Source organism: Ictalurus punctatus, chromosome 6 (genome assembly GCF_001660625.3).
Source record: "Ictalurus punctatus breed USDA103 chromosome 6, Coco_2.0, whole genome shotgun sequence".
NCBI classification, from domain to species: Eukaryota; Metazoa; Chordata; class Actinopteri; order Siluriformes; family Ictaluridae; genus Ictalurus; species Ictalurus punctatus.
The window spans coordinates 18686826-18705129 of record NC_030421.2 but is presented as its reverse complement, the minus strand read 5'-3'; the positions used below and the strand labels follow the sequence as shown (position 1 = coordinate 18705129).

General features: G+C 41.5%; 1 protein-coding gene across 1 annotated transcript in view; it reads right to left on the bottom strand.

The window, feature by feature from the left end:
* Positions 1 to 18304, bottom strand: part of plekhm3 (pleckstrin homology domain containing, family M, member 3) — a 41506-nt gene that overhangs the window by 5369 nt on the left and 17833 nt on the right. Inside the window, exons 5-7 of the mRNA XM_017470595.3 lie at positions 18061 to 18206; positions 15459 to 15652; positions 8132 to 8195 (exon numbers count right to left, since the gene is read on the bottom strand). Of these exons, the coding sequence (XP_017326084.1) occupies positions 8132 to 8195; positions 15459 to 15652; positions 18061 to 18206 (404 nt within the window). The remainder of the gene's footprint in view (positions 1 to 8131; positions 8196 to 15458; positions 15653 to 18060; positions 18207 to 18304) is intronic.

Genomic DNA, 18304 nt, shown 5'->3' with positions numbered 1-18304 from the left:
CAAACAAACAAAAAAACCTACAAGCAGAATTCAACGATGACGATACATCCACCAGAAACAGAAGAGCAATTTATTGGAAATACCAGTCGTGTGAGATTATATGGATTTTTATGTGGAAAGACAAACACTTCTTAAAAACAGAGCCCAATGAGAACCAAGACAAAGTAGCCAGAGTTCACATCAGGAATCCAGATCAAAACTAATGAATGCTTGTGAGGTTGGAGGGGTGGACGAGGGGGTTAACCAGGGCTCAAGGGTGGGTGGGAGAGTGGGGTAATTCCTTTTGGGAGACCGTTTGCAAAAAATAATATGTGAATGCCATTTACCGGCCAGAGTAGTTAAAAATCTGCAGTGGGCTTTGAAAGCAAAGGTCTGAAGAAGGTGTATTGTAGGCTGTTGAATGGGCCAGGGGAAGGGGCCTGGACCTCCAGTGCATATTCACCAAGGGGGAAGAGACAAGTGGCTACACCTGGCAGCGCTGTGGCACACCAATTAAAGGGCCCGCCAGCATTCTTCGGCCCTTACACAAGAAGCTGGCCAAAGAATGGCGGGACAGAGATGAGAACGGAGGAAGGGGGGAGGGGGATGGTTAGAAAGTTGGGGAGGTAGAGAGAGAGGAAGGAAAGAGAATAAAAGGAGGGACCACCGCAGTCTCCCACGAAGCATGAGCATGCGCACGCACATGCACGCACACTCGTACACACACACCCTGAGTGAAGTGAGCGATGTTAAAAAGGGGTTTGTGTGGGCGAGGGGGAGGTTGGGCATTGCAGTTGTGGGTATGAGACAGGAACCAAAGGAAAGCACAGCAAGTGCTTGGGCAGTTCTTTACTGAACAAAGTGATTCACTGTGTTAGTGCCTTGTTCCTATCCAGGGGGACTAATTAAATGCTGTACATGTCATTTGACTCTTCTGGCCACCAATGGTGTAAAAGAAAAAGAAAGAAAGAAAGAAAGAAAGAAAGAAAGAAAGAAAGAAAGAAAGAAAGAAACCAGACAGCTGTACTGTTATTTGAAAAATGCAAAACAGAGATAATCAGAAATGTCTTTCAATCAAAGTAAAAAGCACCACAAATGTAACCACCAACTATCTATAATCATATCTTCGTATCTGTTTTCAGATCTGCTGCATCTTGGTAGCGCAAAAAGGCATTACCTGGAATTATTAATACGTCAAAAATCAAAAAAGTATAGGGGGTGAAACCACTAGCAACCTGCATCCATACGAGCAACAGGAGTGCACCTAACCAGCCATTTATCAAGCAGCTTTCATCTCAAACCCAGCTCTCACCACTGCCCAGAGGTAGCAAAATCACCCCCCCAAACAGCCTTTCTCTACTGGACATGTGCAGAGAATTACACTGCCGTGTGTCAGGAGACTGCTGCGGCCCAGTAATCAAAGAGGCGAGGGCTAGCACACTCACAGTCACCCAAGTAACAATGATATATATGGCCCCTAATCAGTGCTGACAGAAGAAGTAATTAAACATCTCAATAATTTAGCAAGGGCTGAGGAGTGGGGTGAGCCCTCTTGGGGAGCTCTGCACCTGGGCCAGCACTAGTGTAGAGAAACAAGAGAGCTGTTAATATGCTCAATATTTAACTTACTGATAGAGTCCTAAGGCCAAAAAAATGTCTCTGAAGCGTTCCTGAATATCAATAGACTGCAAAAAAAAAACATGTAACTCAATGACTTATACTTCCAAACACGGGCAAATATTTTAGGCTTGTGACATCCATGCAATGAAAATGAACTGCCACGGGTGCTGGCTGCTGTTCAGTCTTGCGACCTCCCCTCCACCCTCCACCCCCCACCCTTCAGCTCTGTCCCGCGTGTGCTTTGTTGTCCAGTGCCTAATCCCCTAAAAACTGCTGTTTAACGCGCTCTACTTTATCCCCTCCTCATCCCGGGCCCTAATGTCCTCGCCTGCTCCATTAACTGGCGGAGAAAGGGCCAGGATTAGACAGATAAAAAGAGGGTGAGTTCTGTTTGGATAACACCCTCCCTGCCAGGTCCTGGCAAAACAGGATTATCACCAGCGAACCAGCATGTTAGTGAGTGTGGGCAAGGGAAGGAAGAAGAGAAAAAGAAATGGGGGGAAAGGAGGAAGTGTACATGTGGGTACACAAGACAAGTTCGAGAGTTCATGTATCTGGGGAAAAAAAATGAATGAAAGCATGGATGGATGGCTGGATGGCTGCACATATACGTGAAACATTTGTCAACATCACAGTCAACCACGTGAGGCATGTGTCATAATATATCACAATAGAAGACATCCAAGGTCCTACTGCTAACGAGCCTTGTCAAAACTACACAATTTGGCCTTTATGCTAGAGCTGCCAGGGGACCACCAGTTTCTTGATACAATACAGCAGTTTAAGTATATCTACCTTGTACCTAACCCCATTGGCCATAGTGTCGAATACACTCACAATAACTGAGTGATAGCTTAGTTGTTAAGTTGTTGGACTACTGATCAGAAAGTCGTGACCTTCAAATAAGCAAGGCCCATTAACCCTCACCCGCTCAGACGTATAAATGAGATAAACCTAAATTGCTCTGGATAAGGGGCGTCTGCCAACTGCCATAAACGTAAAAATAGATCACTTTGTAGGTATAAAAATATATTTCGGCTCATAATGTCCTCCATGCAGGTGCAACTCAAAAAAATTTAATATCGTGGAAAAGTTCATTTTTTTCCGTAATATAATTTAAAAAGTGGAAATTTTCATATATTCTACATTCATTACACATAAAGTGAAATATTTCAAGCCTTTTTTTTTGTTTTAATCTTGAAGATTATGGCTTACAGTTTTATGGAAATCAAAAATTTTATATCTCAAAATATTAGAATAAAGAATTTATCATACAGAAATGTCGACCTTCTGAAAAGTATGTTAATTTATGCACTCAATACTTGGTCGGGGCTTTAATCCTTCTGCACGAATTACTGCCTGAATGCGGCGTGGCATGGAGGCAATAAGCCGGTGGTACTGCTGAGGTGTTATGGAAGTCCAGGTTGTTGAGGTGTTATGGCAGCCCAGGTTACTGAGGTGTTATGGAAGTCCAGGTTGTTGAGGAGTTATGGAAGTCCAGGTTGTTAAGGTGTTATGGAAGTCCAGGTTGTTGAGGTGTTATGGAAGTCCAGGTTGTTGAGGAGTTATGGAAGTCCAGGTTGTTGAGGTGTTATGGAAGTCCAGGTTGTTGAGGTGTCATGGAAATGGAAGTCCAGGTTGCTGAGGTGTTATGGAAGTCCAGGTTGTTGAGGCGTTATGGAAATGGAAGTCCAGGTTTCTGAGGTGTTCTGGAAGTCCAGGTTGTTGAGGCGTTATGGAAGTCCAGGTTGCTGAGGTGTTATGTAAGCCCAAGTTGCTTTGATAGCGGCCTTCAGCTGGTCTGTATTGTTGGTCTGGTGTCTATCATAGAGTCTCTATGGGGTTCAGGTCAGGCGAGTTGGCTGGCCAGTCAAGCACAGTAATACCAAGCAAACCAGTTACTAGGAGTTTTGGCACTGTGGGGCAGGTGCCAAGTCCTGTTGGAAAAGGAAATCAGCATCTCCATAAAACTTGCCAGCACATGGAAGCATGAAGTGCTCTAAAATCTCCCGGTAGACGCTGCATTGACTCTTGACTTGAGAAAACACAGTGTACCAACACCAGCAGATGACATGGCACCAAATCATCACTAACTCTGGAAACTTCACACTGGACTTCAAGGAACTTGGATTTTGTGCTTCTCCACACTTCCTCCAGACTCTGGGATACTGATTTCCAAATGAAATACAAAATTTACTTTGATCTGAAAAGAGAACCTTGGACCACTGAGCAAGGCTGAGGAACCCTTTGCAGGTGTTTTGAGTTAATTAACTGATTAGAGCTCTTCTCAGGTCAACATTTCTGTATTATAAATTCTTTATTCTAATATTTTGAGATACTGGATTTTTGATTTCCATGAGCTGTAAGCCGTAATCATCAAGATTAAAACAAAAAAAGGCTTGAAATATTTCACTTCATGTGTAATCAATCTAGAACATATGAAAGTTCCACTTTTTGAATTAAATTGGGAAAAATGAACTTTTCCACGATATTCAATTTTTTTGAGACGCACATGTGTAATAATAGAAAAGGAATACCACTGACCATAAATTTTTAGTGGTTGCCCATTTGGATGCACAGCAGTGTTAGAAGGGCTGTCTTGTTGTGCATAGCGACAAACAGGCTACTTCAGTAACTGCATTTATGCAGTAAATGAATGAATAATGTAGGTGCAGGATATAAAGTGTCATCTCAATGGATAGTCCCAAGTAAATCCAACTCAAAGAAAAGTAAAATCTTGTAGGATCCGAAGTGCTGAGAGAATGAAAAGTATGCCAGGAGGCACACCCAGAAGTCCATGAGAGACTCAGCAACCTTGTGTGTATGCCAATGATGCCACAAAGCCACCGAATGCCCCTTTGTGCTTCTCCAGTTGTTTATAGGTCATTGGCAAGGCTAACACTGTTACATCTAGTATAATGCATACAAAACAATTAGCATTTATATGGCACTCTTCATGTGGGCCATCTTTGGCCACTCTTTAATCTCTTTTAGTTGTAAAGCTCAACAAAAGCCAGTGCCTAAACTAGACCTGTATCTGGGCAAGCCTTATGCAAACAATTATGGCCAATGGACTTGATTTTAAAAAAATAAAGACAGCATTAAACTGGTATTTGTTTGCTGGAACTGAATAGGCAAGTGCATGTGCTTTGGGTCTATAGAGTTTCTGGTGTCTACATATTCAGCATTCAGTGACCTCGACACGCAGGGAGAACATTCCCGGGCCACGAAGGACCTGGCATGAGGCAGCCATGCTAAAAGAAAATGGCCCCTTAATAAGGTAAGCCAATTAGCATGCTGAAAGAGAGAGCGATGTGACAAGAATGAGAAATGTCCTCAAAGTCTGAAGAAGTCAGTGAGGACAGAAAATAACAGCTTCCAATAAACTCCAAGAAGAATAATAATAAAAAAAATCCCACTGTGAAATAATGTTGAGAAAACTTGAACAACGTGCTGTAAGGTGGTAAAACATGACTATACTATACTCCCCACTATGCTATCAACAATCATTAAGAAAAACAACACGCGCTTTACACCTACTCTTATGTGCTTCACTGTAAGAATGTTATAAATCTGATATTAGACCATTTATAAATGTACTATTTGTTAAAATTCTCTCTTCTTCACATGTTCAAAAGGAACGGGAATGAAAGAAATTCAACAAGGGGGAGAAATAGAGGGTGAAAGAGCTGCAGAGGAGAAAAAAAAATACTGAGTGTGGTAGTGTCAGGGAGTGGGATGTTTGGGAAGAATGAAGGCTTGTCACACTTTGTTTTTCTGCCTGTTGCTTCTGAATGCCACTAATTAGTTTGCTGGGTGGGAGGGAACATGGGGTGAAGAAGGAGCAGGCAAAGGGACTCGACCCTCCTGCTAGGAGAGAGAGTGAAAAGAAATAGAGGGAATGAACACAGTCAAAGTAACAGTTAAGAGGAGGGGCAGGAGGAGGTTCTGAGAAAGGACGACAAAATTTCATACACGATTCCAGTATCTATGCTACCGCTCAACGATTTACTATAACCTGTCAAATTTTATAAATGGTCACTAAACTCTTATACAATGTGGTAGGTCTAATAGTATAGTAAAATGGTATTTGAAGTATTTTGAGGGGGAAAAAGTTATTTGAAATATACTGAAAAATGAATTAAATGAGAAATAATTAAAATTCCTCCATTAAGATTTGATCATTGCTTTAAGAAATATTTTCAAATTAAAATATTAACATAGTCATAATTCTGGACCTAAGCCCATAACATTACAATCTATTTATATATATATATATATATATATATATATATATATACACACACACACACGCATATGTATGTGTGTGTGTATATATATATATATATATATATATATATATATATATATATATATATATATATATATATATATATATATACACACACACACACATACATATGCGTGTGTGTGTATATATATATATATATATATATATATATATATATATATATATATATATACACACACACACACGCATATGTATGTGTGTGTATATATATATATATATACATACATATATATATATATATATATATATATATATATATATATATATATATATATATATATATATATATATGGAGTTAATATTACTGAATCTGATTCCAAACTTTCGAAAGACAGCGTATAGAGAGTGACACAGAAAGAGAAACAGCGCATCTATTCATTTCTTTTAGACAGACAATGCATGATATAACACGCAAATTGTTACACAACAGATTTCCTTCTTAGAGAATTTCAAGCAGTTATTTTTAAATGAATTTAAAGCGCAGCAAAACACACTGGTTAACAGAATATCTACCTGCAAAATCAGAAATTTTCTCAGGAGAAGATCGAGAAAAACACAGACACTGGTAATCTATATAGAAATAAAATCCCCAAGTCTTAACAGTAACAACTCCCCAGGTAAAACCAGGCTTTCGACTATTTTTAACCTTGCTTATGACTTGTGCTACTAACATAACATAAGGTAGAGGATCGTGCTCCTAGAAGGTGTAAAGATGAAGGCCATCAAACCAGTCCACAACACAAGCAGAAACAACCCCCAAGCTACCAGCCTCTCCCACACCCCATTCCTAATATAGCCCCCCTTTTAATACCTTCCACTCTTCTGGGATGGCTTTCTACTCGATTTTGGAGCATGGCTGTGGGGATATGTGTTCATTCAGCCACAAGAGCATTAGTGAGTTCAGACACTGATGTTGGGTGCAATCAGCGTTCCAGTTCATCCCAAAAGGTGTTCAATGGGTTTCGGCCAGGGCTCTGTGCACGGCATTCAGGTTCTTCCACACCATTCTTGATAAACCATGTCTTCATAGAGCTCGCTTTGTGCATATGGGAACAGGTTTGAGCAACTTAGTTCCACTGAAGAGAAACTGTAATGCATATTGAACAGCATATGAAGTCATTCTAGTTGGAAGAACTGTGTGCTTCCAACTGTGTGGCAACAGTTTGGGGAAGGCACACATATGGGTGTGATGGTCAGGTGTCCACATACTTTTGGCCATATAAGAGGATATTAATCATATAACAGAAATTCTGTGCAAGTACAAGGTATGATGAAGAGTTCTTCTCACAGTCATGTTTATATTTGACAGCAGAGAGTTCTGTGGTTATAATGCTGAATGGAGCACTGGAGAGAATTTGGCCTCTAGCAGACACAAGGTGAACCACAAGAACACAGGAATGATTTGATTCTTCTTCACCCCACCTCCCGTCCACTTCCATTTACAAGAATCACCATTGCCCAGTGGAGTTTATCCCCATTGTTCATCCCCGTTAGCTATCTAACTAACTTCCCGTCTTATCGTTCTACTCGGCCAGCTTAAAATGTAGAAGAAGTATGTCCACCTTCGATTTCCGCTAGTCAGGGTCACAGAGAGCGATCACATCCCTAAACAGCAAAGGGTTTAACCAAGATGCCATATTTATCATCTAAACTAATCTGATCAAACAAAAAGAAGTGTGCATATGCTTATTTAAATAGAGCACAAATATTATATTAGATGGCGAACACTAAATCAGCTAACAAAACCAGACAATATTCATCGGCAACGTAAACGGCTGCTTTATAAAGTTTCAGATGTGTTTTTACACTCGGAGCTCAAAGCCGTTGCTGTACTTGTAGCTCAGAGCTGGGGAATGCAGCTGCTTCCATCTATGGGGGCATCGACAGTTGAAAGGCCGCCACCTACTGAGGGGCAAAATCCCCCTTCTTTTGTCACAAACGGAGACAGAGTGGCAATTCAGACTGATCTAATCGTTTGCGTGAATGTGTTTACGGGTCAAAAAAATTATTTGGGGTTGACGTACCTTTTAAACCACTGAAATACTGACACGGTGGTTAACTACTGAAGTGCAGCATTGGAGGCCTGGGTGCACCTTTAGAACAATTCTGCACTATAAGCACTAGAAGGACAGGTGAGCTGACCATATAAACAGAAAAGCTTATGGCAATTAACAGATACCATACGTGTGTGTGTGTGTGTGTAATGTAAAACATTCTCACCTGCTGGAGATCGGCCAGAGAGTACAGGTGAATGTTCTGTAGCAGGTATTCCCTTGGAAAAATCCTGCAGAAACAGCACCCGAAATGAATCAGACAAATCTCCACACAATACATCACTCACTCCAATGTGAATTATACTGTACTATCACTGCACAGCACGATTAAAAAAAGATGGATGGACACATACATACTTCCTGTGTTCCTGTATCCATGACAACACATGAGTCCAAATGACTGGGGAAATAGGGGTTAATTTAATTGAATTGAAAAAAGCCTGTGGCATAGCCATTTAAAAGCACTCTCCTTTATTACAGGTGAAGTGGGGCAGCTCACTCCTCTCTCTCTCTCTCTCTCTCTCTCTCACTCTCTCTCACGATATCTCCCTCAATCTCTTTCTCCATCTAGCTGGCTATTATGGCCCTCTTCACCCCTCTCGTCCCTTGAGCGTACTCCGCTCTCCTCGTTCGCTCTCTCTCCCCCCCATCACTCGCCTACGCCTGCTCACATTACAAATCAAGAGCCCACTGTGGCATCTGAAAAAAGAGGGGATGGGAGAGAGCGAGAGATGAATAAAGGCAATCGATAGAGATGACGGGTGAACGAGAGGGAGAAATGAAATGAGACTGACATGGATAGATAGAGAGTAGAGAGTGAGTGACAGGGCCAAGTAAACTGAGTGAGCAGGTTCAACTGAGTGGAAAGAGAGAAAGCAGATGGACACTGTGTGAGGGGGAAGAAAGAAAGAAAAAAAACACTCAATGGCAGCCAACCAATTAGAGCAGCATTTACTACAGAGACGGTGAGTCAGAAACGTGTCACATCTCACATCCCTGATAATGCATTTTGAACAAACTGGCATGCATAGTTTTTTTTTGTCATGTATTAGACCACGTGTCAAACTCAAGGCCTGCGGGCCAAATGTGGCCCGCCACGTCATTTTATCTGGCCCGTGAGAACGTGATAGGTGCATGATTGTCTTAACATACGTTTTTGCTGTTCTCATTCCCAACTCATAAAATACCGACGATTTGTCACACCCTTAGGCGTCTGATACTGACGCAAAAGGGACGGCTGGAGCGTCTGCTCTTAGTGTCTCTTACTCATCCGCGGATGGGTTTACATTGGAGTCAATCGAGAACCCAGAGCGTTTCATACAGACGTGGAAGGGTCCCTTTTGCGTCAGTATCAGACGCCTAGGGGCGTGACAAATCGTTGTTTTAAATAATGAATTCATACAAGACCAAGCACAGATCACGCATTACCGATGACAACCTCCACTCATACTGGTCTGTTCTGCTTCAAGAGGCTGGGTAACTGGACTGATTAAGCATGGGTCCTCTGGGATATGGTAAGGCCTGTCGGTGCATCTCGAGCTTCTCCCAGTTAATAACTCTCTGCTTACACTCTGCGGTTGAGCTCCGTCATTAGCAAGGCTGCTGTACAGATTGGGGGGGGAGAGTGGCGGGGGGGGCTCATGGCACAAACTGTATGTATGTATGTATGTGTGTGTGTGTGTGTGTGTGTTTTTGTGTGTGGGTGGGCATTGGCTGGCAGTGCGTGAAAGGGCTCCTAATGACACAGATGGGATGAGAGAGGGGACCGGCTGACAAAATGCGAGCAGCAAGGGAGTAATTTAGTGTAAATGGTGGGGAGAGGAAGTTGGAATAGCTGAGGATGCATATACGGAAACAAGAGTGAGCGCATACATGTGGTTAAACGTAGAGAGTGTGCTGAGAAGGGAGATTTACTGGGTTTCTATACACTTTTTCTCTTTTTTAACAATTAACCTAAATCTGTTACTGCTTATTAATTAGTTTAATGTTGAACTTTTGGGTACAATATGTAACATAAATAGTTGATGATTTTCCATTGTTCACACACACTCCACCAGAAAGTTGGTAGTCCAGCAACAGTTGGGTGGTAGGGGCAGTGGTGGCTTGGTGGTTAAGGCTCTGGGTTACTGATCAGTGGGTTGGGGGTTCAAGCCCCAGCACTGCCAAGCTGCCACTGTTGGGCCCTTGAGCAAGGCCCTTAACCCTCGCTGCTCCAGGGGCTCTGACCCCAGCTTCCTGACATGCTGGGGTGTGCGAAGAAAAGAATTTCACTGTGCTGTAATGAATATGTGATTAATTATCATTATACACTGCCCTCCACTAATATTGGCACCCTTGGTAAATATGAGAGGGCTGTGAAAAATTGTCTTTATTGCTTAACCGTTTGATCTTTTGTCAAAAAATTCACAAGAACACTCTGCTCTCATGGATATAAAATAATTGCAAACAAAACAGGTTTACCCCCCCAAAAAATCTTTGCTAAATATAGCTGTGCAACAATTATTGGCACCCCTATGAATTCATATGAGAAAAATATATTTGAAGTATATTCCAAATGATATTTTAATTTGACTAGGAACAGGAAATTGTTCAACCATGACTTCCTGTTTCACAGGGGTATAAATATAAGGTAACACATAGGCCAAATTCCCTTAGTCATTCATCACAATAAGTAAGACCAAGGAATATAGCTGTGATGTGCAGCAAAAGGTCTTTGAGCTTCACAAAATGGGAAGTGGCTATAAGAAAATAGCACAAGCATTGAAAATGTCCATTTCCACCATCAGGGCAATAATTAAGAAGTTCCAGTCAACTGGAACTGTTATGAATCAACGTGGAATTGGATGTGTGTCTATATTATCTCAGTACATTGTGAACAAGATGGTTCGAGTTGCCAAAAAATATCCAAAGCTCACAGCTGGAGAATTGCAGAAGTTAGTTGTGTCTTGGGGTCAGAAAGTCTCCAAAACTACAATCTGAAGTCACCTACATCACCACAAGGTGTTTGGAAGGGTTTTATGATAAAAGCCTCTACTCTCATCCAAAAACAAACTCAAGCGTCTTCAGTTTGTCAGACACTACTGGAACTTCAAATGGGATCGGGTTCTATGGTCAGGTGAAACCAAAATAGAGCTTTTTGGCAACAAACACCAGAGGTGGTTTTGCTGCACACAGAGAGGTAGCCATATGGAAAAGTGCCTCATGTCCACGGTTAAATATGATGGTGGCTCTTTAATGTTTTGGAGCTGTTTTTCTGCCAGAGGACCTGGACATTTTGTTAGGATACATGGCATCATGGACGCTATCAAATATTAACAGATATTAAATGAAAACCTGACTGCCTCTGCCAGAAAGCTTAAAATGGGCGATGGCTGGATCTTCTAGCAGGACAATGATCCAAAACATACATTAATATCAACACACAAATGGTTTACTGACCACAAAATCAAGGTCCTGCCATGGCCATCCCAGTCCCCTGACTTGAAACCCATAGAACGCCTGTGGAATGAACTGAAGAGGAGAGTCCACCAGCGTGGACCTCAAAATTTGAAGGATCTGGAGGGATTCTGTATGGAGGAATGATCTCAGATCCCTTGCCATGTATTCTCCAACCTCATCAGGCATTATAGGAGAGGACTCAGAGCTGTTATCTTGGCAAAGGGAGGAAGCACAAAGTATTGACTAAAAGCAAATAATTGTTGCACACTTATATTTAACAATTTTTTTTTTGATAAACCTGTGTTGTGTTTGCAATTGTTTGATATCCATGAGAGCAGAGTATTTTTGTGAATTTTTTAAACAAAAGATCAAAAGGTTCAACAAGAAAGACAATTTTTCCCAGCATTATTTGCTCATATTTACCAAGGGTAATTAGTGGACCACACTGTTAGTGGATATTAGTGGACCACAGTTACTAGTGGACCACAATATTAGTGGACCACACTGTACTGTAACAATGCTGATTTCACAAGTTTGTGATATTATGGTGGTTCTACTTGAGTAGCAGAGTAATAAAGCTCTGCTATTCATTCGATTATTATGATAACATCTGGGAATTTCTCTGAACAGTCTGAGCAGACAGTTCAGCTGGCGTTTGAGGGGCATCATATTGTATCATATGTTTTGCTGGGTTTTTGCAACATAACCAGTATCATTGAACCAACCAGAAACCATTAGGTAATTACACACATTTCTTACAGTGGGATGGCATCACTGCTCTCCGAGTATACCATTCATCAAAAGAGAGAACTAGTGTTATAATGATAACCTTTACTGTTTAGAACTTTTGAAAATGTATATCATTTAAGTTCTGTTTTTTAGCAGTAAACGAATGGCTAATGGGAATGGAGTAGAGTAGCAGTCCATTTGCTTTCATTCAGAGCTCTGGGCCGTTTCTCATTAGACTCAGCTGCTATTACTGAACTAATCTCAGCCTAAACTGAGGGATGGAGGAAAGGAGTGTTTGTTTAGATGAGGATGAATTTCCTCTTTTATGTTTTGGGGAGGTGCAATGGTCAGAAGAGGGAAAGGCAGCAGTGCGAGCAATCCCACTAAGATAAATGGAGAGGCTGAAAGGTTTGTTACTGTGTTAATATGCATTGGAGACATAACCGACACTTGATATGAAGTTCATGAAATTAATCTGGAGTCACAAAAACACACACACACACACACACACACACACACACACACACACACACACACACACACACACACACACTGGTGTGTGATGAATGTGCAAGTATGGGATATTTGCACTTTACTGAGAAATAAATGATTGTATACATACTCCTAATTCAGTAGCATAACGAGAAAGCGATGAGGATGAGAAGCCAAACAACTCAAGATATGTTATTTATAATAAATAAATAAATGAGACAGAGAATGATATTAGCATTCTGCTTCTAGCTAGGCTAAATAAAATGTACTACACTGAAATATAATACACTGACAGAATGCACGAGCCGCCCCTTTATCCAATGTGAGACAATTTAATCCCCAGACAAGTGCTGTTTTGGCTGAACCAGTTTATTTAAAGGAAGTATGAGGCGTGAAAAAAAACCTGGAGCGTTATAGTGTATTCTTGTTCTCCGCCATCATTCCAGTCCGTCATAGCACCAACTGGTCTCTCATTCTCTCTATCTCTATTTGGGTGTTAATATATATTCTCATGGCTCCAGTCAGTCTCTCTCTCTCTCTCTCTCTCTCTCTCTCTCTCTCTCTCTCTCTCTCTCACCCACAGAGTAAATATATTCTCTGGTCTACAGTGTTTGTTGGTGGCTGGTATCCAGGCGATACAGGGCTTGTCGACAATCAGAAGGAGTCCAAATCAGCAAGCACTAAGCCTGAGGGATTCTGGGTAAGGTATTTGCTCCGTGCTCAGTGTTTGACGAAACATAATGACTCTATTGAAAAAGCATTTTGATTCAATCTCACCAAAACACACTGACAACACATCAGTGGTGGAAACATCACTAGCTCGTGTGCGTATCAGTTTTTCATTCAGTTGCTTGTAGTAAGTAGATAGTAACCAACGCTGTTTTTACTTCACTCATCTAACAACCCGGAGAAAGAAAAACTCTACTTCCTACTGATTTCGTCCAAAGAATACATGTCATTTTATACATTTGTTTCAAGGTAACATGCGACAAATAAGCCAATGCTGTGTACATGGTACTGTTTTCCAAATATTATAACCTGCAGCACTACACATGCAACATAAAGACGTAGTTTGGTAGTTGGTAGAAACGATCTTTACTAGGCATATTACATCAATAAAGCTAGACAACGCTACCAGAATAAGGAATACGAAATATAAATTGAGCAAAATGCAGTACGGTAGAATGCAGCACAAAACCTGCATCTCCAATGCGAGTACACGAAGCACGCGCGTATTATTGAAACGCTTCATCGAGAGAAAATTACGACTAATCAAACGCATTTTTCATATTTGATGAGGGAACACCAACAGACATGCTTCCTTTTTTTGTTGAGGGCACAAACAGGATACGCTTCATCACCGGAGACACCGTCAGAAGAGGATAAAGACTATGGTTTCATAAAAGTTGCTCCTCCCAGAGATTATCCCACAGCTTTGACTTGCTCAGTGGGCTAGCTAAAGAATTTAGGATTTGTCCACCCCTGTATATGGAGGAGAGGATAAATAAATAAATAAAGTTTGTGTGCATTTACATTCATTGTATAAAGTAATAGAGTTAATATGTGAGTTGAAATTGGTGTTCTTATAGTACAGTGTATGCTGCATGCCTGTGCGCTTATGGAGGTGTATTATATATCAGGTTCTGTGGTGGGCGCTCTGAAGGCTCTCTCCGCTCTCTCTACTACACAGTGTAAACACTCTCCATCCTCTTCAGAGAGTGTTGGGTGTCTGGGCTAGGAGATGGATGGCGAGGGTAATATTTTAGTGCCACTGCCCTCATCAATCCTGCACTGTTTAGAAATTCAGAGCATTAGACGTTAGCGGCACACAGCCTGGCCGTAAACACTGGACCTCGATGCTGCCTCTAGCCGTGGTCATGAACAGCGTAGCCTGTAAACACCCCGACCAGATAAAGTCACCTCCCGCTGGTACAGCTGGGATAGCTCCAGAACTGAGGGATGATGCAGAGCTGGACCTCCAACAGATGCTTAGCATGACCAAACCGAGCTTCCCCCCCACCTTTGTTGAGTGCCTCGTCTGTACTTCAAACAGGCGCCCACAGCCTAGGTCACCATGGAGTTCAAAAGAGCGAATGGGGAAAAACGAACTGGCTTGTTCAATAATTCAATGATTCAAGCCAACATATTTGCGCAACAAGAAGAAGGGAGAAACTGTGACTCTCGAGTCGGTTTGGAAGTCCCGACTCTAAAACAGACAATTTTCTTTGAAAAGTGGTAAACATTCCCTCGTTATCGAGTCAACACTTATGCTTCTTTTCCACAACCTTGCTTTAAATGCATCAAGCACCATTGTTTGTATTCATTCTTCTAGAAGTAAGAGCATTCATTATTCAAGCGCGAAGCAGCGGCGCTGCATTGTGAAACATTTGATCAGAGAGCTGTTCCTATGAATACGTAGCATGAATATGTGTATGGATAAGTACAACCATATGCACTCTATACATGAGGATGACCTTGAAGAGGGCAAAGAGTATTTGTCAGAGAGACAAGCCTTTTAGTGTGGAGCCCTTCACATAAACATAGTCCCTTTATATTTCCACTCAACCTAGGCCATAGGAATCCACTTAGGCACAATAATTCCAGCTCTCTTTACCTCACATGTGCCTTCTGTGTTTCACGCCGTGCTGACGTTAATGGTCCGGACTTGTATGTGTGTGCATGCTGATTTGAATGGTGTCTCATATAGTTCTGTGTCTGTAGAAACAGATGTAGGTGGTATCCCGTTGGCACTACATTCTATCCTTTCATTCATGACTGGATTCTACCCCATTCCCCTGCCCTTCTGAAATACACACTTTGGACTGTGCACTCACCTGCGGCGCAGGTCCTCCGCTATTGTGGCTCGGCAGCTGAATAAGTAAGCCCTGAGAGACTTGAGTTGCTGCCGCAGCTTGAGCACAGCAGCTAGAGGTTCCGAGTGTTCGTAGAGGCCTGGGTTCAACTGCTGCACGTCCAGCAAGGGCTCCTCGTATATAAACTCCAGGAACTCCTTAGCTTGCTTGGACACCTGATCGAAAAGAGGAAATATTTGACCTACTTTTATTAGACCGGCTGCAGAAAGACATACGGTATAGAGTACTGGTTCGCGTTTACACTAGGGATGCATCGATACCTGATACGATGCTTATTAGAGAGAGATGCACCGATACTAAATTTCTCAGCCGATACCGATAACCGATTATTCTGACTGATATCGGCCGATACCGATAACCGATAGTTTTGAAGTTCTGTCTTTTATCCCATCTTTTAAATGAATAATAATTAATTCCACAATTCTGAAAGAAATGCAAATAAAAACTTTATTCTCTCCGTTTCAATAAGTTGTTTCACAGTAACTGGTCTCATAAACCGAAAACACATTACTCTAATTAACATGAGCACATGAACTAAATTCTGCAGATTAAAGTAAGATTATTAACTTATTGAATGTTATTCATTCATATTAACATTGACTGCATTCTAAAAAACCTCCTGTTAGTCTCACATTCACTCTCCACAAACAAAAGCATTTCTACTCCATCATTGACATCAAACTGGTAATATATAACATCAACTTTTTTTGATGACATTAACTCATATTAACATTAACTGGATATGAAACCTGTGCAATGTATACCTTTTTTGTCAACTCATCTTCATTTAAATCTTTCAATGGTGTACTGGCACTTTAATTCAGCGTGAGCGGCTCGACCAAAAAAAAAGAAGAAAAAAAAAAACTCAAATTTGATACCGAAACTCCTACTTCACTGCTGCAGTATCTGGTGTGAAAGCACTCGTTTGTTAACATGCACGCTGAAATAAATACGCTCTGCTCCTGCTCTGCTGCAGCGTGTGGTGTAAAATTTTATCAGTGCCGAGCTTACAAACTGCAGTTTTATCGTCATTCCACACAAGAGACATCATCTTTACACACAGCACGAAATCATGTTTTCCCACCCTCTTTTGATTGACAGGATATAATCGGCCCTGATCATCGGATGTTTTTAAACCGTCAAAAATTGCCTTTAATCTGCTGATACCGATTACTGGCCAACATCGGTGCATCTCCAGTCCTTATTTACTTGTACTTGGTCGTAAAATGCTCCATGTGTGACATAAGCCAAGTGTTCACTGTCATGCTAATGAACAGGTGACACGAAATGACAGCAAACTGGACGCACGCCACGATTAATGATACATCACACATTTAAAATCAAACAGAGCTGTCAAAAGTCAAACAGGAAGAACCGCAGGGAAAGCATGCAATCTCAATGCGCATGCGCAGTAGTCTATACTGCTACGCTACATCACGCAGTGAATTCATGGATATTCAAGATGTTTGTTTTTTTTTTGGATTGGTTTTCGCAAAGTGGCCGACATACTCGATGATGTCAGCTCACACATCGTTAAAACAACAATTAAGATATTCTTCTGGACGATACATATCGCACACCCCTATTATCCAGTGTATCGTTCTTGACGATCGGTCTGTATTTGTCATCAACAACGAGGGCTTCGGATGCAACGAAAACAAGCACGAGTGCTTTTCCGTAAAAAGCGAAAGACCGCACATACTACCATGATTGCATGAACACGCGTGTACGCTTCTCATGACCACCAGGGAAACAAACAGAACTAAATAAAATGTGACGTCGCTGACTGATTAATACTAAGCAGATTACTCAATTTGGCATCATTTACATTGACATTTATTCATTTAGCAGACGCTTTTATCCAAAGCGATTTACAAATGTGGAAATACAAGCAAAGCGATATATCAAGTGGAGAGCAATACAAGTAGTGCTACCATACAAGATTTATAATTGAGTTCTAGAGAAGCAAATTGCGCAGACTAGTGATGTAAGAGCCAGAGTATGTTTTTTTTGTGTGTGTTTTTTTAGGAGAATGTGGGGTTGGCATTTCAGGGGTTAGTCAGGTGCTCAAGGAAGAGTTGGGTCTTTAGCTGTTTTTCAAAGATAGTGGTCTGGATTGAGGTTGGAAGTTCATTCCACCACTGAGGGACAGTTAGTGTGAAGGTTCTGGAACAACATCAGTTTCTGTAGCAGGGTACTCATGGTCATACGTGTACTCTGTCTGAAAATAATGGTATAGATGCATTCCCAGTGTACACCTACTGCTTTCTGTTTTAATTCATTTTATTTCACTCCCCCCCAACCAATTCAGTTGTCTCCAAACCTTGTAACCATTCTACACAGCTCTGACAACAGTCTAGGATGGTGGCGTCTGCATATGCTTCTTCAAAAGGTACGCGGATCTCATCGAGTTCAGCTCTCTGAACCTTCCTCTCAGCAGCGCTTGGTGAAAATAGGGATTCTACCTGTATTATTCTGCAAAGAGTCGACTGCAATCATCTCAGCAAACAACGTATCACAACTGCATTATAGTTCACCCTCGTGTGTAATTTCAGAACTGCACCTTATGCTTGCTTGTGTCCCAGTTATGCAGCAGTCGAGCAGGAATAAGGAAGAGGTTGTCCTGGTGGCAGCTCTGACAATAGTACCATCCACTGTAGCAGCAAACCTTGGCCTTGCCTCGTGACAAACCCACTGGTCTTTGACATCCTGTAGGGAGGGGAAAGAAAAAAAAAAAAGACTGAGGGTAAGCCACAACACAAAAGACATAGAGCTATACAAATACAAGAGATAAACTCGCTTATTGC